The following is a 22,975-nucleotide window of genomic DNA, read 5'->3' on the forward strand; positions in this document are numbered from 1 at the left end:
CTGCTGGTTTTCTGGGGGAATGCAGGGCGTGAGTGCCAGAGCGTGGGGATTACTGTGCCAGCTCCTGCCTGCGAACCCCGAATTGTGAGTACAAGTGGCCGGGGGAGCCGAGTTGTCCTCAAAGCTCTGCTCCCACCGGTCGGGGCTGCGGCAGGACACGCAACTGTTGTGCGGTCACAGTTGGTGCCCACTGCCCATGTGCCCATCTCCTGCAGGCCCTCAACCCCAGCTGTAATTTCTGGGGTTATTTCGTATCTTTGACTCATTTTGCAGCAGGTTTAAAGACAAAAAAAAAATACCGGCCACATCAATGGCGAAATGCAAAAGCCTTGATGCGCTTAAAATGCCCCACTGTGATAACTTCCCATGGCTTCGGCGCAAGCTCGCGGAGACTAAAAGGAAATTGCCAGAGTCCCTGGGGAGGGCAGGGTCTGACCCAGCGCGAGGTGATGCTGAGCACGAGGAGATGCTGAGCACGAGGAGATGCTGAGCACGAGGAGATGCTGAGCACGAGGAGATGCTCGGTCTCGCTGCTGCTGGGGCTCCCTGGGGCTGGTTTGTGCCGCGCCGCTGCCAGACGGGCTGCGGCAGGCAGCCGGCAGCGGCTGCAGCAGAAGAAGCCGTTCACAACATTAATGAAAGCTTTGACAAAAAGGAAGCCGGGGAAGCTATTGTCTCGTTGGCCTTGTTCTCATAATGTCTGCGTGTAATAAGTCTTTTGGTTATGCTTGTGGCTTCTGTGACAAAGCAGTGATTTAGGGCGCTGTCTTTACGGAGGCAGAGCTTCTCACACAGGCCAAAGTGTTGGTGAGTAATATTTTACCGCAAATTGTCGTAACTGGAGCTTGACAACTGCTGTAGGAAAGAGGGTGGGGGGTTGTGTTTGATTTATTAGTTGGCTCGCTGCAATTCGCAAGAGAAAAAAAAAAAAGAGCTTTATGCTAGCGCAGCCACGAGTTTGCATATCCTGCAAGTAAAAGTCTGGGTGAGCGAAACTGCGGGGGAAAAAACCCGGCGTGTTTCTGCCGGGAGCCCCAGAGGTCGCTTGCATCCGTGGGAGGCGCACACGTTTCAGCTGCAAATGGGGTTCTGGAATCGAGAGCATCTTCGGATGCCTGCGAGCCTTTCCCAGGCCTCCTGCAGCAGTGCTACACTAGAGGGAACTGTTCCCTCTCCAGCCCCGACCCGCATCCCCCGTCCCTCTGGATCTGCGCTTATGGTGCAGAACTTCACTGAGCGAAGGGAGAGCGAGCCCTCGGCGTGGCAGCGCAGGAAGAAGGGGGGGGTTTTGCCTTCCGACGTTAGCAAGTGGTCAAGTGCAGAGTAACACCTCTGGAAAACGGCGCCTCGTCGTTGTCTTTCAGCCGAGCCAGCAGTTCAGCGAACGTCCTGCTACAAGCCAACTCTGAGACATCTTAAGGATGAGCCTTGAAGAGGGAGAAGGATCGCTTTTTGTGCTTGCATCACTGAAAATTCAGGTCATGTTTACTACGGGCAGCTGGAAAACAATGATCTCAGATGCTAACAAGTAACATCTGAGGGGAATCATTAAAACACTTGTGTTGTTTTGTAAGCACCTACTTCATTTTTTTTTTTGTCTCTCCAAAACCAGTTTAGCTATTTTTAAAGACTTGTTTGTCCCTTTAAGAACCCGATGTTGGCTTATCTAAAACAAGTGAAAAAGACTAAGAGGTTGCCGTTCCCTTTAGTTTTAAGTGGAAAAAATGACAAAAAAAACCATTGTACGGCTTCCTTTCTGCTATAGAATGGACAGACACCTAGGGGCTGAGGGCTTTTTGTCCTGCTGCAAGCTGCCCTTGTGCAATTTCCTTTATTTACGTCTGCCTGGCAGTGGCCTCAGTGACTAGATGGCTACAAGAGTTTGTTCGAGTCCTTTGGAAAGGGATACCGAGGCTCGCAGAAGTGAGTTCTGTCGCGCGTTGCCCTCTGATTTACTGGCATGAAGTAGCTATACACAGTTACTGAATAAAAGCATTTTCATCCTATTTTGTTCTGGCATTGATGCCTTCATACCAGGATAACAGGGGAGGTCGTGGGCCATTAATTTAAACCAGGTGGGAAGAATTACTCAAAATTGTTTGTGTGCCGGGAGACATCTGATAGTGTTACAGTTTTATGTGCTCATATTTATAAGTATGTGAACAGTGTGCGGCCTTTGTAATGCTTCTTTGTTGTTGTTTTGTGGAAGTTGTTGCAAATCATGTTTGTTCACTGCTGCAACGGAGCCAGAGTCAGCTTGGGACAGATTGGCTTCCTGGGAGCTTGGTATTTGTGTCGTCTGCTCTGCTTGCACGTGTGATCACCTACCACTGTTCTAGGACTTTTGCAACTAGAATGAAAACAAATGGCAATTAATGTGTATCAGTGGCGTGATGAGTCCTTCAGCAAGTCATCTGCAAATCTAATACGCACATTTGTATGTGGAATTTAGCAGCGTGGCCATATTACTCCTTGCAGGGTTTGGTGGGTCTAGGAGTTACAGACTAAGCGAGGAAGGACACAGCCTCACCTGGTGTAGGGAGAAATAAGGTTTGAGGAAGGGAAAACTGCCCCTTAGTGCGCCTGGCCTGGTATTTATTAGTTTGATTCCTGATACGTGAGCCGCCTAGCCTGGCACGTAGAAAGTATTCTGCAATTCAGCGAGATGATAAAATAATTACATGATTGCCTGCTTCTTGAAGCCGCGAGGATAATGTCCCTAAGTAGCACCAATTCAGCCACCGCTCAGAAGGAGAAAAGGCTGCTCAGAACCAGGCCTGCGCTGGTGAGCGTTTACAAGAGTCCCCTCGAGGTCAGCGCTGAGCGGCCGGCTGCCAAGCAGCTCACTGAGGAGAAGGTACGATTGTACGATTGCCCAATTTGCAGGGTAACCACGCTGCTCCAGCCCGAGGACGTGCAACACCACAGCCCTGGGAGGGGAAGCAGCGGCGGGACCCCGCAGCACCACCAGGCCAGCGGCGACCCAGCCCTGCTCCTAGGGACGGGCAGGAGGGAGGCGAGGGGAAACAGAGTTTCTTCATTTTCTTAATCATAAAAAAAAAAAAAAGGGGAAAAAAAGGAAAAGTTTATTGCCAAGTCAGTGTTTTAGGGTTTTTTTTTTCCAGAGCCCACTAGGTACATTACAAATGGGTAAATCCTGCTCTGGGCGCATTGAAGCCCGCTTCTGGGCCTGCCGAGCCCGCGCACACACAGACAGGACAGAAACGTACGGCGAGGTCAGTGACAAACGTATTATTTGATCTGTATTGGAAATTGTTGTAAAAAAAGTTACAGTAGAACCTCGTAAATCTGCAGAACGGGGAGCTTTCACACACACGCAAAACCTGGAGGCCTTATTCCACTTCCAAGCAGAGTTGTAATAGCAAAGTGCTGTAGTGAGGTCTCATATTACAAAGACTTCAATAATCTTACAATTATAGGCTACAGAACATTTACCAAAATGCTTGAAGTATCATAAATTAACAATAAATAAAGTACATCGGAATGCAACACGGTATTTGTTCAGTTACTCACTGACTCGCAACACTCGAGTTCTCGGTAAGGGGTCTTCCTGTCCTTGGCGCGACGCAGCGAGGTTCTGCTGTGGGTGATAAAGTGCTGAGGCATAGAAAGGACACGAGACTGCAGCATGGTCACAACAGTTTTCAGGCAGTGACGATGGATTGCTCTAGCCACTTTGTTGCATGAGTGCCTGTTTCTTTTTTTTTTTTTTTTGGACATCTAAGACAAAAACAATTCAAGCACCTTCCCAAAGAGGAGTTCTACAGATTGCCCCACGTTTCTATGGCTGGTGAAACACACAGACATGTCAGTGTAGCAGTTAACGCACGATGCCACTTCCACTTAAATACACAGAAATGCTTATTTTTTTTTTCCAAAGCACGTGTACTCAAACTGAAACAGACTCGTTTTATTTATTCCCCCTGAGTTGCCTAGAGGCGTTAAGATGCACATAGGTGGGGTAAGCAAGCTTGTGTCACTGTGAGTAGGAATCTCTCCTGTTAAGACTAAATGAACAGCTAGTACGTTGACTTTTATAATTCCTTTTACACATTAAATACACACAGGCTCCAGTTCTTTTTCTCACTGAAGTCAGCAGCAAAAAGCCTCTCACTGAGGCTGGGGAGGAAGGGGCACTGCTAGGACCAGCCCCCGGCCAGGACAGCATCGAGGGACTCCACATTCGGTCAGAGATGTGGCAGAGACGTCCTCGTGCACCTCTAGGTGAGACATTTGGGTACATTCAGCTGTTAAGACGTGCTGGGCCAAATCCTCACTGCGTGGTGGTCTGCTTCTGGCAGTAGAGCGAGGTCCACTGACAGCAGCTGAGGCCTTATGGAAGGAGATACTGAATCTGTAGGGTTTTTATTATTATTATTATTTTAAATAACAAGGGGGTTACCTAGGGCCTACCTATTAAAAACAGCCATACTCTACGCTGTGAAAGTAAGTTTCCCCAACAATTTCACAAGCTAGCAATACAAGATAGGTATTGAAAGGTTTGATGTAAAGACAGTTTGCCATTATGCAGAAGATTATTTTTCCTCTCCAGTTAAGATAACATCCTTTAACTATCTTAGAATAAATTAATAAATACTAGTTAAATTAGAAAACAGTACATCTGGTCAGACTAGTGATACAAGACGGTTCTAAGGAAACCAATCAGGAGAAGAAAAATGATCTTATCATGAAATATGTGCAGTAATAACTGGCCACAAAGACATATGGAACCTCTGATTTCCCAGCATTTGTGACATTCAAGTTATTTAGAAGAACAATAGCAATGTTGAAGTCAGCTATCTAGCCTAGCCTCCTCCTCAAATCTAAAACGTAAGTCCATATTCTTCCGAAAGAAAATGCAGTTGGCTACTAGTGTTGCACAAATACTCGTCTCTAGTTAGTATAATTGGTTTGTGACTGTGCAGGATTTGCAGTATGGGATGAACGGGGACAGTCAGAGACTGCACTGCCAGGTTGACTTGCACGGGCTGCTTCTGCCGTTCGGTTTTTCACGTGGGATCAGTTGAGCCTTTACCTATGCGTGTTATCGGGAAAGCAGGAGTGTGCATCACATCTTCATGCTAGACACGAATTATTCGTATGTGGCTATCTGTATTTTCTATGGAGCTTTCCATTGTTGGTTAAAAAAGTTCTTTCTAACAATAAAAAAGTTGTTTGTTAATAGCAACTGTTCTGTTCACATTTAAAATTTCACATTCCCTTTAGAATGTAGTTTTAAAATGTGGAGCAGAGCTGACACGTTCCCCAGGCTTACACCAAGTATATTAGATGGAGAAGGAACAGTTTTTACGCCACGCTGTCACAGCCTTTTCCTGAATTATCTGCTTTTCCAATATCCATTTCAATAAAGTCCTCTGGCAAGTCTTGCGTGCCCTCCGCCGCGCCTTCCGCCGCGCCCGGCTGCTGCCGGTGGCACAGCCCAGCCTTGCACGGTCTCACCAAGGACAGAAACACGGCACCCAGGACCATGCCAGCAGCACAGGAGTAGAAGGCTGAGCTGTAGTTCTGTGTTTTATCCACTAAGACACCTATGGAAGACACATTTACACCAGTTAGCCACAACCTTCTCCCACATTCTTGCCCACCCTGCCTAGAAGAGGATTCCTACGGGTACCACTGCATCAATATTTGCAAGGAAAAGATTAACTGATGACAACCAGATGCCGCCTTAAAGGAAAGGTGGGAAAACGTTATGTTCAGTCATCTTTATGCAAGTCAGAAGACCTGAGTCACTGCAGGGACACTAGGACTGAGATACTTCAGGCAGCTATGTATTCTGGTAGATGTCGCCTTTTTTGCAGTGTGTGGTAAGACCACCTGCACAGGGAAAGCAGTCTGCTCCTGCCGCTCGCTGCAGCCTGAACTGATGCCAGTGTTGGGTTTCTGACAGGATCAGGGCAGCACTGCAGTATTTTTCTCTGCCCTGAGGTTCCTCCGTGGAGCCTGCCTCGTCTTTGGGACTCTGCAGAGCTGCACTGCAGCAGTCTTCTGGCTCCGAGAGCCTCCCCACGCTAGCTGCAGGTCTTTAGGGTAGCGCTATGACTAGGGCCATCACAATACCTTCTAGAGAGGTCAGCACCAGCATTTATCAGACATACAAAAAGCACGATGAAAGTTCTGGTTACCTGCAAGGGGTGGGCCAGCCAACCCAGCTAAGCTCTGAATGAAGACGTAGACTCCAGCTGCGGAAGACATTTTTGCAATGCCAACCACGTCGTCTTCTGCCAGCAGAGGAATGTGTGTGCCCGCTACTGTCCCGAGCATGAACCCGAAAAATACGCTACATGTCATCAACCCCCAGAATTCGGAGGCAAAAGGGAAGGCAAACAGTGCTACAGACAGCAGAACGACACAGATGAGTTCGATGTAGATCTTGCGGATAGGCTTTTTGTTGAGAACCCAGCCAGCTGAAATTCTTCCAAAGACCTCTGCGATCGCCATGGCTGACAGTATGTATGCAGAGTGGTCTTTGCTGATGCCAAGGCTGCGACTCAGGGGAATGATGTACAGGGAGGGAGCAAAGAACCCCAGGGTAGCAAATAGGCCAAAGAACGCATAACAGATAAAGCTAGGGTCTCTCATCACAGAAAAGTCCAGTAGTTTGGTTTTTGGTTCTGTAGGGGGGCTGTTGTTTTCAACGAGGGTCTGTGCATGTTCCTTTGGTTCTTCACTTTTCGGCTCTGCTTTGGTGTTTCCAGGCACATTTCTGGGTGAGGTAGTTATTTCGACTCCTGAGTCAATGGACTCTATTGAGGTGCGTGTTTGCTCGTTTTCAAGCATGTACTTTGTCTCCGTGGGCTCTTCCGGAGGCTGCACTTTCACTTCTTCTTCTGCTTGCTCTTTGATTATAATGGGTCGCAGCAGCGATCCGCAGATGACAATGCTCAGCTGCAGCACCCCAACAGACAGCAGGCTGTATCTCCAGCCGATCTGCTCCTTCAGAGCAGTAATTGCTGAGGAAAGAGAGCACAGGAACAGAGTGTAACTAAAAACCCCTGCAGTTACACCAAGAAGCTATCTGAATTTCTGGTTAGCGGAGCAACCAAAGCCGTAGCGCTTCTGGCACCAGCTGAAGGGTCCTGAGCACCTCAGCCCAGATGGAGGCTGAGCGTGGGCCCCTCCTGACCACGGACCTCATCCTGCCCTGCCCAGGGCCACCCAGGGGTGGGCACCCACGTCTCAGCAGGAAGGCCAGGCATCACATCTCACATCTGGCTAGCAGAAGCTATCTTGCTGCTTGTCACTTTGGAGGTCCCAACCGGTTTGGGATGTGCAGGGATGTAGGTAGCGTTATTTTTAGTGAATGAGAGCAAACGCAACGTTTGAGTTTCCTCTTTCAGCTGACCCCACCCTGCAGCCAGCTACCAGAGGAAGTCTGTCGGCCTCACTCAAAGGTGCGTGCAACTGCTTAATTACAAGCCCTCGGCTGCAACCAAACGAGCTCTGGGATGGGTATTAGCCGAGCACAAGCGTGCACGTGAGGCCGCCATCTGAAGGAAAGGCCCCAGACACGCAGCTGGGGAGAGGGCAGCGATGGGGACGTGTGGGATGTGCTCCTCTCCTGGGCTGGGGGCAGGTCCGCAGCAGGCTGCGGCCGCTCAGCCGCCTGTGCTCAGCACGAGCCCACTAACCTTTAGGAGCAGTTATTTGTACTGCCTGCGTTTTAAATAGCTGGAGTTTCTCAAGTCTTATTTTTAGCCTGCGAGCTCCATAAAGGGAACCAGCGGGTCGGGTAGCGGTGTAGCAGGGCCTGGTGTGCCAGGCGGCGCTGGGGAGAGCGCAGGCCTTTCCCCAGCACCTGCCTGTGCTCCCTTCCCTCTCCCTGCTGCAGCTCGGGGCAGCTGCAAGCTCCTCAGCACCATCCCTTGTGCTGGGGGACTCAGGACCCCTCCCTGACAGCACAGCACCTCGGCTGCTGGGGACAGGGGAGGGCATTTGCCGTGGTTAGACCTCTCTTTAGGATTACAAGTAATCCTGCCTGTGGGGCAGGAGTGCCACAGGCACATCAGCTACAACCTGGGGGCTGCGGCAGCTCACGGTAAGGCCAACGAGCACCGCTGGGTTGGGAAAAGGATCAGAGCAGGCTTGTGGTGTAGGCGTGCAGGAATTCACGGTATGCAGGCACTGTACCTGGTGCGAAGGAGAAGACAGCAAAGCATTCCCCTGTAGATGCCACTGCTGTGACCAGCGAACGCCTTTTGTCAAAATACTGTGATAAAATGGTGACAGTCGGGAGGAAAGAGAGGCAGTATCCGAGGCCTGTGAATAAATGCCAAAAATTGCCATAACAACAAGTAAGGGAGGGGGAAACACTGATGCGAGAACACGTTAAGTCAGCTTTCCTGGTGGTGAGATTACAGTATCATTTCGGCCAACTCAGCAAGTCACCCTGGAAGAAAACCATTGGGGAAACCAAAATGTTATTTTTTTAAATTGGACGAGAGGAAAAAAAACAAAAGCAAAACCCAAGAAAAAACAAAAACAAAAGGCCCAAAACCCCAAACCTGCTAGGCAGTGCCTCCTGTTCCCAAACAGAGCAGTACTTGCTTTGAGGACCTCATCTGCTTAAAGACTCTGAGCCTGCAGCAGTTGCTCCCGTTAAGCGAGGCAAAGCTCACTGGCAGCAGATGTGAGCAGGGCATCCAGGCCAGATTGGAAAAAGGGCAAGGTAACAGGAACAAGAAGTGAGGGATAGGAGAGGATTTGACCTGCGAAGGGCTCTCACTCCCCAGCCATCCCAGTTAAACCAGCAGCGAGCGGGGCTCCTGCCCAGTGCAGGCGCAGCGCCCAGGCAGAGCTCGCTGGAAGCGACGTGAAAGCGCGCGGCGGGACTGGGACGGGGACAACTCACCAGAAACGATGCCGATGGCGACGTACATGTCCGCGACGGTGCGGGCGAAGGAGGCAGTGACCATGCCGGTGCTGACCAGCACCCCGCCGGCCATCACGACGAAGCGGTGACCGAAGCGATTGCTTAGGACGGTTGACAGAGGAGCTGGGTGGGAAGAGAGCCGTGGTCAGCACAGGTCGGTGGTCAGCACACAGGTCGGCAGCTTCCCCAGCTGCCGTCCCCTTCGGAGCCTCTCCCTGCACCTCTGCCCTCTCCCAGTCCCCACCACGTGCCACCTCCCCGTCAGCCTCGCAGAGCGCAGCATCGCCCCTGCAGCCACCCTCGGATAAAAAGCTTCCAGAAGAGACCAAGGCATGGCAGCCTGGGACAAACCTGCTGCAAAACCCACCGAAACAAGCGGGTTTCGGTGAAGCTCGGGTTATACGTGAGGCTTTTCACTAAGCAATTAGGCCGTGAAGTTCTCTTTTCATCAGTTTCATTTCTGATGAGAGCCGAGCGGCTGGGCTGGGCTCAGCCCCCGGAGCCAGGGACGCAGGCTGCGCCCTCATGCCGAGCAGGACAAGTGGCTCAGAGGGACCGGGAGGTCGAGACAGCCATTTTGCGGTGTTTCAGGAACACGGCCTCCAGCTTTTATGGAGGTTACGTGTCGTGGAGCCATCAGAGACACGAGTCCCAGATATCCCAGAGATCAGGCCCTCGCGTGCTGAGTCAGCAGCACGCCTGCACCTTCTGACTCGTGCCCTTTACTCTTACCTGTGAAGGTCTGCACAAACACACAGATGGATATGATCCAGGATATCCTGCTGTTGGTTTCGTCAAAGCTTTCCATCAGGTCGTTGAAGAAGACTCCAAAGGATTTTATAATGCCGTACGTAAGAGCTTCCACGAAGAAGAAAGCAAAAGCAACCGTCCAACCCCATCCTCCGTCAGGCACTTTAGTATAAACATTTGGAGTGGTGCACGGCATTTTTACAGCCTTGACCGTCATTTTTGATCTGCAAGAGAGGGGAGAACAAGCCAGGCATCAGCGTAAGAAGAATTCTGCTTACGGAAGCATGGCCTAGCAGCCAAACCATCACTAAGGTGCCGTTAGCCAGTCCCTGGGCTGCCGAGGAATTAAATGCAGGCGCTGGGCTAAAGTTCCTCCCTTGATGGTCCCACAGGGACCATTTGTGCTCGTGCCCTTTGAACCGAGGGCTAGAAACTCCCCGCCCAGCACCAGGGTGAGCTGTTCCCATCAGCGAAACCCAGCGACCGGCTGCGGTTCAGCGCAGGGGGCTGGATGCAGTTCGTGAAAGATCCGCCGCGGCACGCGGAGAGGGCTCGGACCGCCCGGGCTTCCCACGGCGCTCCCCGGCCCCAGAACCTCCTGCCCGGCCTCCCGGGGGGCAGCCACCAGCACCTCCGGGTGCTGCCGCTTTCCTACGGGGCTGCTCGGTGCCAAAGCCGGCCACGGCACGCTGCTGCCTGCCGAAGCCGCCGCGCGTCGCCTTGAGCGGCCGCCGGCTGCTCGGGAGCGCGCCCCTTCCCCAAAAACACCGCTCCGGGGCTGCGAGCCCTGCCTGCGTGCACCTTCCCGGGGGGTCAGCGTGGCCACAGCGGGGACGCCCCCGCTGCCACCAGCTCCCCACGCAGCCCTCGGGCTCGGCCGCGCCGCGACACCTGCGGCGGCGATGGGGACGTCCCGACGGCGGGGCACAGCATCCACCCGGGACGGGGACGGCGAGGGGCTGCACCCCAGGGGCTGCCACCGCCCCCCCCCAGGGGCTGAGCCTCCCCGCTCCGCCAGGCGTTTCCCTCCTCCATTTTACACGCCGGAGGAACCCCGAGCGGCTCCGGCAGCGCTTCCCCATCCCACGGGGGAACTTCTCGCCCGGCGGCGGGCGTGCGCCTGCCCGGCTGCGGCACCCACGGGTGACCGCGAGCAGCCCCGCGCCCCCCCCCACCCCCCCCCCGCCCCCAAAGGGGGGGGTGCAGGGGGCACCCAGCACCCCGCGGCCCCCCGCTCTGCGGTGCCGCCAGGTGGGGCGAGGCCGGTGCACGGCTCTCCCGGGGGGGGGGGGGGGCGGGGGGGTTCTGCCGAGGGATGGAGCGAGGCGTGGGCTCCAGCATCCCTCCCGTAGCCGGGGGGGGGGGGGGGCCACGACCACCGGCGGGGCTCGAAGTTTGTCGGCCCCCCCCCCCCCCCGAGAGAGGTGCGGGGTCGGGGCTGAGCTCCCTGTGTCACGGCACCGGGGGGTGGAGGGGGGGGGCGGGGGGGTGAGGTTAGGGGGCACCCCGCTATTTAGGAGCGGGAAAAGGGAAAAAAAAAAAAAAAAGCAAAGCAATAATCCCAACCCTCGGCGTGCATAACGGGCATCGCGATGTGAAGAGGGATTCAAGTGAGCCGTGCTGGGGGGGGGATAAGAATCGAGGTGCCAGAGCCGAGCCCCCAGCGCCCCCCCCCCCCGGCATCACTTTGGGACCGTTTCAGACCTGATTTCTGCATCGCCGCCGCCGCCGCACCGGCTCCTCGGCGGGCGCCGGGGGCCGCCGGCTAAAAATAAAGGGATGCGGAAAAGGGGAGGGGAGGAAAAGTGGAAGGAGGGGGGGGGGGGGGGCACAAAATAATACCAAAAGAAAAAAAATAATTAAAAATACGATTAAAAAAAATAATAACAATAATAAAAAATAAGCCGCAAGCCCATCCCTCCCCCACCCCGCAAAGCCCCGGCAAGGTGCGCGCGTGTGTCCCCAAAAAAAACCCCAAACTCACCGGGTGCAGGGGGCTAGGGGCGGCCCATGGCCGGCGGCGAGAGGAGGCGGCCCCGCTGCCCGCCGGCTGCTCCCGGGGCCCGCGGCGGCGGCTGCTGCTCGGTGCCCGCCCGGCCGCTCGGGGCCGGCCCTTTATAGACCGGCTGCAGCCGGTCTCCGCCGGCGGCTCCGCAGCGCCATGTGCGCGCCCGGCCCGGCTGCGGCGCGGCTCGGAACGGAGCGGAACGGAACGGGGGGGGGGGGCGGGGCTGGGGGGCGCGGGGGGGGGGGTTACGGGGGGTTGGGGGGTTGGGGGGGCGGAGGTTGGGGGGTATGGGGGTTAACGGGGGGGTTATGGGGGCTTTGGGGGGGCTTGGGGGGATTTAAGGGGGATTGGGGGGGTTGGGGGGGTATGGGGGTTAATGGGGGGTTGTTAGGGGGGTTGGGGGGGAGGTTGGGGGGGTATGGGGGGTTAATGGGAGGGTTATGGGGGGTTTGGGGGGGGCTTGGGGGGATTTAAGGGGGGTTGGGGGGGTATGGGGGGTTAATGGGGGGTTGTTGGGGGGGGTTAAGGGGGGTTGGGGGGGAGGTTGGGGGGGTATGGGGGGTTAATGGGAGGGTTATGGGGGGTTTGGGGGGGCTTGGGGGGATTTAAGGGGGATTGGGGGGGTTGGGGGGGTATGGGGGGTTAATGGGGGGTTGTTGGGGGGGTTAAGGGGGGTTGGGGGGGAGGTTGGGGGGGGTATGGGGGGTTAACGGGGGGGTTATGGGGGCTTTGGGGGGGCTTGGGGGGATTTAAGGGGGATTGGGGGGGTTGGGGGGGTATGGGGGGTTAATGGGGGGTTGTTGGGGGGGTTAAGGGGGGTTGGGGGGGAGGTTGGGGGGGTATGGGGGCTTAATGGGGGGGTTATGGGGGGTTCGGGGGGGGCTTGGGGGGGTTGGGGGGGTATGGGAGGTTGTTGGGGGGTTAAGGGGGGGTTGGGGGGAGTATGGGGGGGTTGGGGGGGGTTAGGGGGGGTTGGGGGGGAGGTTGGGGGGGTATGGGGGCTTAATGGGGGGGTTATGGGGGGTTCGGGGGGGGCTTGGGGGGATTTAAGGGGGATTGGGGGGGTTGGGGGGGTATGGGGGGTTAATGGGGGGTTGTTGGGGGGGGTTAAGGGGTTGTGGGGGGCTTAAGGGGGGGTTGGGGGGTTTAAGGGGGGTTATGGGGGGTTAAAGGGGTTGTGGGGGGTTTAAGGGGGGGTTTAGGGGGGTTGTGGGGGGTTTGGGGGGGTTAAGGGGGTTGTGGGGGGTTTAAGGGGGGGTTATGGGGGTTTTGGGGGGTTTAAGGGGGCTTGGGGGGGTTTATGGGGGGGAATGGGGTTGGGGAGGGGGGAATAGGTCTTTTTTTGGGGGGTAGTGGGGTTTTGGGGAATAGGAAGGGGATGGGGGGGTGCACGGGGGGGGGGCAAATGTGCACTGTTGGGGGTTTGGGGAGGGGGAGGGCACCCCTGATCCTGATCCTTGCCCCGGCACCTGCTGGGTAAGGGGGGATTTGGGGAGTGGTGGGGGTGTACAAAAGTGTGGGTTTTTTTGGGGTGGTGGGGGGGTAAGAGCATGCCCCCTGACCCCAGTCCCTGCTCCAGCACCTTCTGGGGTTTGGGGTAATGGAGGGGGTTGTGCAAAGGTGCACAATTGGGGTTTTGGGGAGGGGGAGCGCACCCTGATCCTGAGCCTTCTCCCAGCACCTGCTGGGGTGCACAGAGGTGGGCGGTTGGGGTTTTGGGGAGAGGGAGAGCTCCCCGACCCCATTCCCTGCCCCGGCACCTGCTGGGGTGAGGGGGGATTTAGGGGTGCAGGGGGGGGTGCAAAGGTGCACGGTTGGGGTTTTGGGGAGGGGGAGCACCGGCTGACCCTGATCCTCGCCCTGGCACCGTCTGGGGTTTGGGGGAGTTGGGGGATGCGGGGGCTGTGCAAAGGTGTGTGGCTGGGGTTTTTGGGGAGGGGGAGTGCCCCCTGACCCCACTGCTGGCCCCGGCACCTGCTGGGGTGAGGGAGGACTGGGGGAGTGAGGGCGTGAGGGGGTACGTGCAAAGGTGCGGGGTTGGGGTTTGGGGGACGGGGAATGCCCCCCGATCCCGCCACCCGCCCCAGCACCTGCTGAGGTTCGGGGGGGTGATGGGGTGCGGGGGTCCCGGTCCGGGAACCGGGGCTGCAGCAACCCCCCCGCCATGAATAGGGCAGGGGGAGCAGGCGGTGCCCGCGGGGAGCAGCACGACGCGTCCCCAGGAGCACGTTTGGGTTTGCGCCGAGCTCAGCCCCGGGCCTTTGCGCCCCAGTTTCGTGCCCCCTGGTCTGCAGGAAGGGCTCTGACGTGCGAGCTGGGCTGCAAGCAGAGGGCATCGTGCGCGCTTTTAGGCCCGTGGGGAGCGTGGCCGCCGTCCGGCCACCTCTCGGCACCCCCTGCTCCCTCCTCACCCCGCAGCTGGGTGCGGGGCCGGGAGCGTCCCCGGCTCAGGCTCACCGGGGAGCGGGAGGCAGGAGCGGGACGGGACGGGAGCAGCGTTTGCACGCTGAAGCCCCGCACGGGGTTCGCGGAGGCTCGGGCGCGCGCCCGTCCCCTCCACGCGACGCAGGCAGCTCCTGGAGGAGAACAGCTCGCTGTGCGGGGAGCTGAAGCGGCGGCGTGAGTCCAACTGGAAGCGGGCGGCACCGACTCGGCACCTACGTGCCTGGGGGAGGAAGGGAGCGGGGCACTGGAAACACGGCGCGGCGGCGGCGGCTTCCTGCGCCCGGCCGCAGGGCCGGAGCTGCAGCCATGGCGCTGCAGGGTTTCCCCTAATTTTCCTTGAGATCAGTAACAAAAAACAAATAAATAAATAAAATAGGAAAAACCTGCAGCTGCCGGTGTCCTTGAGCAGGGGAGGAGCGCTGCGGTGCCCGGCTCGCGGTGCCACGCTGGCACCGACGGTGTCGCCTTGCACCAGGCACGGACGGACGCTGCCCTCTCGCACTGCGCTGCCCGGGGAGCCGGGTGCAGCGTGCTGGGGTAACGGGGAGCCTGGCGGTGCCGGCTCCTAGCCCTGGGGAAATTACCCGAGGTGAAACGTTCCTTCAGTCCCTAACCCGTCCGCGAGGGCTGCTGCTTTCGGTTCGGCTGCAGTCCCTTCGGTTCTTTCACAATGGGAATTGCCGGTGCGGCCGCACAGGTACATTTAGTGGGCAGCGGGGGCAAAATTCTGCAAACTTCTAAGAAATCGGGCGAATAAGCTCTCGATCCCACTCGATAACTTAGACAAAGCAATTAACTTGACTAATTCCTCCCGGCAATGCCGGTCCATCGGCCGCTGACCCCGGCGAGCCTCCGTCGCCCTCCCCGCCTCGTAATTCTTCCTGGCAGCGACGGGTGCGAGTGGTTCTGGGACAACAGGAGGGGTTTGTGCCTCCAGGGGAGAAATCAGAATGCAAATATCTTTGGCACGAAAAGAACCCCGGCACGAGGGCGATTTACTGCTTGGTATTTCTTGTCAGTCCTTTTCATCTGCCTCTCTGCTTCACCTTCCCATTCCTCTCCCCGGCGCTTTCCGAGCGCGGCGAGGCTTCGGGGAGCGACGGGGGCTGACGGAGCCCGGCACGTGGCCGCTCCCGGAGCGTCCCCAGCCCGGCTGCTTTCCCCCATCGCTCGCCCTCCGTTCCCAGGCTCGGCTCTGCCTTCGGCGGGCGCTGAGCTCCGCGGGGAGCAGCGTGCGCGGCTCTGCAAAACGCAGCAGCACAGAGCGAGCGCCCCGTCCGCGGGCATAAATCAGGCAGGAGCGGAGCCGCGTGGGGAAGGGAGCGCAGGGCCCCGCGCCCGGCCACCGCACGGCTCGGGGACTCGCAGTTCGTTTATTCTGCTCGGGTTCGCCGGGCCCTGCTCCGCATGTGTAATGTTTGCTCTGAAAGACCCAGCAGCGAGATGGGTGAAAAACATTCCCCCCGTCTCGGGACCTGGCAGAAATCCTAGTAAATCTGCAGAAGTATGTTTTTGTCAGCGCTGCTTGTTCTGTTAGGGGAACTGGTATAAACTATTCCAGCCGAAAACCTTTTCCTGGAATAAAGTCCCGTGTTCGGAGCGCCGTCGGGACGGCGTTACTGGGAATGGGGCTTCGCTGCCAAACGTGCTGGTAACGAGGAGGCAGGATTCGTGCACCCTCTGCCCTACATAGAAAACTCACAAAGCACCTGCTGCCCTTTGCTGCGCTCAAACCAGAAATAAACCCCGTGCGTGATTACTTTGGGAACAAAATGAGGATTCTTCCCCCCGCCGGGATGTGCCGCCATCCATCCCAGCCGGGATGTGGCCGGGCGTCCGTCCTCGTGTAGTGATGGGGCTGGGCTTTGGGTTTCTGGTCCCTGCCGTTCCGCTCGCCAGGCAGGCGCGAAAATGTGAAAGAATGCGAAAAATGCGAAAACGATGGCGCTGGCCCCGAGATTTGTAAACTTCGGGTTAATGTGTAATAAATAGGTGACGGATCTGCGCAGCGCCGGGCAGGGAGCTCGGCCGCTCGGGGTTAGGAGGTGCCGGTGGCATCCCTGGGCAGAGCAGGCAGCTGCCCTCGCCTGCCCGGGCAGGTCAGCCCCGGAGGTGCCTTCTCCTATTCCTCCTTCTCTGCTCAGCGCAGGCTGCCGACGCTTTGGGGTTTTTCTCAACTGGTTCATCTGGTTCTGCCTTATCCCCCCCTTCTCTCTGCGAGCTGCATTATCGGCCTTACAAAACCACGCTTTCACTATTTTTTTGGTAATTATTCCCAGCTACAAAGTGCCTGTTGTGATGCCCGGGCGAGCGGTCCCCGGTGTGACGGCGAAGCCCACGCGATGCTGGGGGAGCTCCGAGCGGGTTATCCGGAGGGGGAAGAGGCCTCGATTCCTGGGGGTAATTATGCACGAGGAGCTAATCGGGCTGCGGCCGCCGGTGCAGCATTTCCTGCTGACAACTGCTCAGTGTGAAGCGAGGCGCCATGTTCCCACCGTAGGCAGCCAGGGAGAATCTTTTCAGAGTCATGTTTTTTATTTGTTGCAGAAACAGCTAAAAGAGGCGCAGACGGCCGCACAGCTCCGTCCCCTGGGTGCCGTCCGGCTCCGCTGCAGCGGTGTCCCCTGGGAGCAGGGATGCTGCCGAGGCGCAGCTCCCGGCAGGTACCGGGGCTCGTTTTAGGGCCGGTTCCTCCTCGCAAGGGGGTTTGAAGGAGAAAACCCCGGAGAGCAGCCAGAGCTGCCCGCGCAGGCAGCGCCGCGCTGCCTTCCGTGCCGTGCGGGCGCCTTGGCTCGAGCGGATGATGCGGAGGATACGAGGATACGCGCGGCGTGCGGCGGGGGCAGAACGCCAGCGGAGCCCAGGCTTTCCCAGGAACTGGAGATCAAAAGGGCCGGGGAGGCACCTGGGCCAAGGGGGTCGGGGGAGAGCACGGGGAGAGGCTGGGGGTGAAGGCAGGGCTGGGCAGGGGGCGCCGGGCAGCCCCCGGCTCTCAGGGCTTCGGTGGGAGCGCCCCTCGGGGCACGCTGCCTTGCTTGGGCACAATCCTGCCTTTGGCAAGCTCTGGTGATCGGGTGACGTGGTGCTGTGGGGCGAGCTGCGGTGGGGATGGGTGGCCCCGTAACGAGGTGGGGACGGGGACCCAGTGGCCCCGTTCCCTGCTGCCCACCCGCAGGTGGTGCGGGCGCGGGTGCCCACAGCCGTGGGCACGTCCCGGTCCTGCACACGGAGGACGATGCGGATCGCGCCTTGCTGGAGTTTGGACCCGCTGCCGATAGTCCCGGCGTGGGCAGGGAGAGCAGGGCGAGAGGCACGTGCCGCGCGGGCGCGTCCTGCTTCCACCACCTGACCCCGCATCCCTTCCAAATGGCTCCCGAGGATCGGAGATGAAGAAGTTCCGTCTGACGCTCCTGCAGAAATCGAGGCCCCGGCTGACTTCCCGTGTAAATTAGAGAGAAGAGAGCGTCCTTTGAAAACGGCCCCGTTGTTTTCCTTAGCCGTGTCACGCCGGCGTACCTCCCCAAAGCAAACAGCCAGCCCTGCCAAGGCTCAGGCTGCCTCTCGCTATCTGGATGCTCGGCGGGCGTGGGGAGGCGGAGGTGCGGCGGCTGTTATTGTGGTCTATCGCTCCTGCCAGAAGCGGCCCTGCCAGGCCAACCCAGAAGCCCTCGTATTAGCAGGCGGCCTCCGAGCAGCTGGGTTCGTTTTTCGCATTTGCGTTAAAAAAATGTAACCTTGCCCGTGCCTTTTCCACAGGGAGCGCACGGGCTTGATTTCCGTCCTCGGGGCCCTCACGAGGACGGGGTTTTGCGGGGTCGCAGGGAGGGGAACGGCGCGGGGCCAGCCCCGGCGCGGGAAGGGGTCGGCTGCGGGATGCTCGGGGCTGCTGGGGCTCGGCTTGGGGAGCCGGGAGCTGCCGGACGCCGGTGGAGGTGCCGGAGGGTTGAATTACACGGCGTGGCTTCCTGGCAAGGCTGCGGCCGCCCGGGTTCAGCACGGCTCAGCCGGGATGCTTACGTGGAGCTCAGCTGAACTTCGTCCTTTTCCTCGCCCCCCCTGAACCGCTTGGAGGCCCCCCCGGTCCTCCCGCCCCGTCGCCGTGCGGAGAGCCCCGGCGTGTTGCTCGCGTGCCCCGGCCCTTTGTGTGCTAAAGCAGAACTCCAGTGTGGGTTTCCCGTGCCATCCCTGTGCGGGAGCCCCTTTCTCAGCTCCCTGCGAGCGACGTGCCTGCCACGTCCCCTCTGACGGGTGGTGGTCCCCACGAGGGGCTCGGGGTCCCCGCAGGGAACACCTCTCTGAAACCGCCCGGTGCTGGCGGGGAGGAATCGCAGTCGTGACCCCGTTCCTCTCCTGTTTAGGCAGGGGTTATAAAATCCTGCATCAGTTTCTAGACAAGAGCATTCACCTCGGTCAGCAACGGTGCCGATGGGCACAGGGCTGTGTGCGGGGGTCGCCGTGCGGAGCCGCGAGGCCCTCGTGGAAGTTTTGCAAAGGAAAGCTCTGGGCAACGGGTTACGAATTGGGTTACATCCCTGATCACTGCCCCGCTGTGCTGCGGAGCTGACGGCGCCGAGCTTTTACGATGCGCATGGCGAACCCGTGAATAAATTGTTTTGCCGGCTACAAAGCTCCTGGCCTACAGATGGGGCTCATCCGATCCCCTCTCCTGCCTCCTATCGCGTCGTCCCTTGGTTTGTGGCCATTCCCTTCCCTCCTCGCCCTCCCGGGTTATCTCCGTGGCTCCTGTCCTGCTTGGCCGCGCGTCCCTGGGATGTGTTCCTGCTGCTGCCACGCTCCTGTGCAGGGCTCGGCGTGGTTTTGGCAAACCTCAGCAGCTTCACCTCGCTTTGGCCGTGGGTTGGCTTTCGCAGCCGTGTCTCCGCTGTCGGTTTTTGGGGTGTTCGCTCTTGGTGCCTCTTTGCCACCTGTGGCCAAATCCTGCCCTAAGCCAGCACACCAGTTCGAAGCGCTATGCTTAATCCTGTAATCCTAGAAGTTCCTGGGCTTTTTTGCATTGCCAGTTTCCCTGATTTCTGTCATTTTGCCCTGGCTGGTTGCAGCACACGGGCACCGTTCCTGTGCAGCGGGCAGGCACTCGGGCAGCGAGGGGCACAACGTCAGGGCAAAGCCGCTCCTGCGGCTGGGGTCCGGGGGGCTCCTGCAGGTCCTGATGGCTCCGCGTGTCTCTGGCACAGGCGATCTGGTGGTGGTGGCTCCCGGATGAGGCCAGGGACAGTGTGACGGTCGTCGGGACAGCCACGGCGGTTCTTTGTCCACTTCGGAGAGCCGAGGCCGCGGTCTGCTGCCAGCTCCGTGCGTTAGCTCCGCAGGGGAAGAGCCGCCCGCCAGACGTGAACGTCGCCCTGACAGGAGCTGCTGCACAAATCGAGCGCGCTTCTGGAGGGAAAAATCACAGTTTGTTTTGTGCTTAATGAGGTATTTACCGGGAAGCAAAGCAAGTTAAAAATAGGGTGACAGTGACTTCAAAGAGAGCGCCTGACGTCTAAGAACGACACCTCTGCCAGCACTGGGTTTGGGAATATCAGCTGTGCCTGCACGCCAGAGCTGGAGCAGGCGTTTTGGCCGGCCCCGTAGGCGAGGCAGCGAAGCGCCGGCCTGGCAGGCGGCCCGGCAGAGGAGGAGTGTCTGGAGAGGGGACATCGGCATCGCGGCGAGGGACAGCGGCGAGCGGGGCCGTGCCGCGCCGGGGTGGCACCATGGGGACCCCGTCCCCGCGGGCCGTGCTGCTGCTCGCCGTGCTGGCGGCGCTCCGCGCTCCCCCCGCGGCGCAGGGGCGGCCGAACTTCCTTGTCATCCTGGCGGACGATCTGGGCTGGGGGGACCTCGGGGCCAACTGGGCCGAGACGAAGGAGACGCCGAATTTGGATGAGCTGGCTGCCGAAGGGACGAGGTAATGGCTGTGCCCCTTCCCTGGCCCAAAATGAGCATCCTTGGGTGCTCTGCCCTGCAGCGAAGGGGGTTTCCCTCCCAGTAGGGGTTCAGCGACGTAGTTTTGGGTTCATGGGTAGAGCCTGGCACCCTGGGGTGCAGGTCCCTGCACAGCTGGGGCGTGCAAGCTCCAGCCCCTCATCCCCGGGGCACAGAGGGTTGTGTGCGGGCAAGCTGGGAGGGACAGGGCAGCACCACCCCGTGCAGGTCTCGCCAGCCCAGGCTCTGTTCCTTTTCCAGGTTCGTGGATTTCCACTCGGCCGCCTCCACCTGCTCCCCGTCCCGCGCCTCGCTGCTCACGGGGCGCCTCGGGGCGCGCAACGGGGTGACCCACAACTTCGCCGTCACCTCGGCGGGCGGCCTGCCCCTCAACGAGACCACGCTGGCGGAGGTGCTGCGGGCGGCGGGGTACAGCACGGGGGCGATAGGTAAGGCTGGGGGTGGCGCTGGCCCGGATGAAGGTGCCCGTGTCCGGGATGAAGGTGCCCATGATGAAGGTGTCCGTGCCTTCCCCCACGGAGGAGGCACAGCGGGTAGCTGGCAGCTAAAGGAAAGCCCAAAGGATGAGCGGGAGGGATTCTGCACTTCCCCCCCTCTTCCCGCAATCCCCAGATTTCGTATTCGAGCGTAAGACGCAGCCTGAAATTTGGGCCTGCCCCAGTTTCCAGTCGAAGCCGTGGTTGCTTAACCCTACGCTGGAAATGCTGAATTTTCCTTAGGAAATGTGAGGGTGCCGAGCGGCTCTGCCCCGCGCACGCCCCGCGGGGGTGTGATGCTGGGCGTGACACGGCAGGTGCTGGCAGGGACTTTTGGTGCTGCTGGTCCGTGACGTTGGGCACCCTCCTGCCCCTACAGCACGATCCGCCCCACGTGCAAGTGCACCACCAGCACCAAGTCCTTTGCTCCCCCTGATCGCGCGTGTTGGGGCTGCACTGGCACAAAAGCCCTCCCTTTCCCTTCTCCTGCTCCATTTTTGCCGTTCCCCCACTCCTATCAGCGTGCTCGGTGTGAGCAAGCCTCGGGACGCGGAGGGCCCGAGGATGAGGCTGGTTCTTTGTGCTAGGTTAGAAAGTTGTCTCCTCCGAACGCGGAGGCCTCAAAGAGCCTTTTAAGGCTGGAGACGGTCGATTTGCACGGACACGAGATACCTTCGGCATTTTTTCTGGCTTTCTGCAAAAAAAAGGCATTCTGGAAATGAGGCCAGCACAAACAAGTGGCCTTTCTCGCTGCTAGATTAAAACCTCCTGCGCTGCGCCTTGCGGGTAGTCGCTTGTGACGGCAGCGCCCGGAGCCGAGTTAACCTCTGAAATGATTTTGTTTTTTGCAGGCAAATGGCACCTGGGGCACCACGGCCGCCACCACCCCACTTCCCGCGGTAAGGATGCAGCGGAGCCGAGCGCCCCGCATTCACCCGGCTCCTGCTGACCCCCTCCTTGCCCCGCAGGCTTCGACTATTACTTCGGGATCCCCTACAGCCACGACATGGGCTGCACGGACACCCCCGGCTACAACGTGCCGCCATGCCCGCCCTGCCCGCGGCACGGCGCCGCCACCAGGTACGGCTCCGGGCACGGCACCGCGAGGTGGGATTTGGGATTTGCGGCCCCAGCCCCTCAGTCTGCTCCTTGCTGCCGTCTCCTCCCGTGTGCTCCCTGGAAATGCCCCGGGGAGGTGAATTGGGGGGTGCTGGGGCGGCGAGCACCCCGCGCCGCGGGGACGTCAGCGTGCTGCTGGTCCCCTCTGCGGAGTGAGCGGCACGGGGTGCCTTCTTCCCGCAGCCCCGCCGACAAGGAGTGCTACACGGACGTGGCCCTTCCTCTCTTGGAGAACCTCACCATCGTCCAGCAGCCCGTCAACCTCAGCAGCCTGACGGAGCGCTACGCGGAGGCGGCGGCGCGCTTCGTCCGGCGGGCAAGGTGAGGTGCCACATGCTGTCCCTGTCCCCGTCCCCGTGCCAGCCCCTGGGTCTCTGCAAGCACTTTGTGCTCCTTCTGGGGCACCTGGGGATCACCGGGCTTCGTGGGCGACCTTCCCCAGTGGTGCCGGGCCGTGCGGGGTCCAGGCTTGCCGTTCCCCAAGGTGCAGAGCAGCTCCTGGGAGACGACAGCCCCCGAGCCCTGCTGACGGGTTTCGTAATGCTGATCCCTGTTATTCAAGGATTAGGAGCTGTGACTTTGCAAAACGCCTTCCTGCAGCGCGGTACGAGGCCGTCTCGGGGATGGTGCCCGCTGCTCAGCACCGACCTGGGGGCTGCGTGCGCAGGGGTGCTAAAAAAAGGCTGTGGGCTGCAACGGGGGCAAAGGGATGGGAGAAATGAGGAGGGGACTGCAAGGAAAGGGCTGCGTCAGCGCTCTGGATAAATCTGGGTGCTGTTTTGGGGTTGTCTGAGTTTATGGAGAACAGGATTAAACAGGTGCCTGCCCTTCCTCTCCCTCTCTTTGATGGCTTATTTCGGTTTTCCTCTGCCTGACTCACTTGTTATGGGGCAATGAAAAGAACACAGGATTTGTCATCTCGGTGTTTTTTTAACCAGCCGTGTGAAGGTTGAGCAATTCAGTGAGATTTGGCTCTGCCCGGGACACTTAGAGCACAGCGAGCACGGGAGCAAAAGCCAAGGACGTTGGTCTTAAGTTATCGATTAAACGTTTGCTCAGTTTTCAGGAGAGAGGGGGGCTGAATTAGGAATGCAAAAGGCAAACGGGGCTCCCAGCTGAGTGCCAGGGTAATGGCAGTGCTCCCCTGGGCCCCGCAGGCTGTTTCCCACGGGTCTGCGTGCCGGCCTGCTCACGGCAGCCCCTCGAAGGGGCCGGGACAAGCTCCCCGTGTTGGCGCGGCCCTTCGGGGCTCCAGGCGCGAGCCGGGCGGTGCCGTGCCCCAGGTGGTGGCAGGACAGCCAAGTGGCCCTGCCC

The 22,975-nt window shown here is 58.9% G+C and overlaps 2 protein-coding genes across 3 annotated transcripts in view; one reads left to right on the plus strand and one right to left on the minus strand.

Moving 5' to 3' along the window:
• ARSG (arylsulfatase G) overlaps positions 1-22,975 on the plus strand; it is a 44,620-nt gene that overhangs the window by 8,046 nt on the left and 13,599 nt on the right. Inside the window, 5 exon segments of the mRNA XM_040530632.1 lie at positions 19,313-20,028; positions 20,307-20,494; positions 21,394-21,441; positions 21,511-21,622; positions 21,845-21,982. Of these exon segments, the coding sequence (XP_040386566.1) occupies positions 19,835-20,028; positions 20,307-20,494; positions 21,394-21,441; positions 21,511-21,622; positions 21,845-21,982 (680 nt within the window). The 5' untranslated portion in view covers positions 19,313-19,834.
• On the minus strand, positions 3,238-11,826 carry SLC16A6 (solute carrier family 16 member 6). Of its 2 annotated transcripts, none has more exons than XM_040530633.1 (6): positions 11,649-11,826; positions 9,647-9,888; positions 8,894-9,037; positions 8,173-8,301; positions 6,168-6,995; positions 3,238-5,570 (listed from the first exon to the last, which is right to left on the minus strand). In XM_040530633.1, the coding sequence occupies exons 2-6, from the start codon at positions 9,879-9,881 to the stop codon at positions 5,329-5,331; spliced, it is 1,578 nt and encodes a 525-aa protein (XP_040386567.1). In that variant the 5' UTR covers positions 9,882-9,888; positions 11,649-11,826; the 3' UTR covers positions 3,238-5,328. The 2 variants fall into 2 exon arrangements, with proteins under 2 accessions (XP_040386567.1, XP_040386568.1); XM_040530634.1 differs by lacking the exon at positions 11,649-11,826 and adding an exon at positions 11,369-11,438.

The sequence above is a fragment of the Cygnus olor genome, chromosome 18 (genome assembly GCF_009769625.2).
Source record: "Cygnus olor isolate bCygOlo1 chromosome 18, bCygOlo1.pri.v2, whole genome shotgun sequence".
Lineage (NCBI taxonomy): Eukaryota > Metazoa > Chordata > Aves > Anseriformes > Anatidae > Cygnus > Cygnus olor.

Excerpts from the sequence above, each read along its gene's own strand:
- SLC16A6 (XM_040530633.1), bottom strand. The coding sequence starts at position 9,881 with ATGACGGTCAAGGCTGTAAAAATGCCGTGCACCACTCCAAATGTTTAT. Across the intron at positions 9,038-9,646 it reads GTTTGTGCAGACCTTCACAG|CTCCTCTGTCAACCGTCCTA; the intron begins GTAAGAGTAAAG and ends CTTCCCACCCAG. Across the intron at positions 8,302-8,893 it reads CGCCATCGGCATCGTTTCTG|GCCTCGGATACTGCCTCTCT; the intron begins GTGAGTTGTCCC and ends ATTTATTCACAG.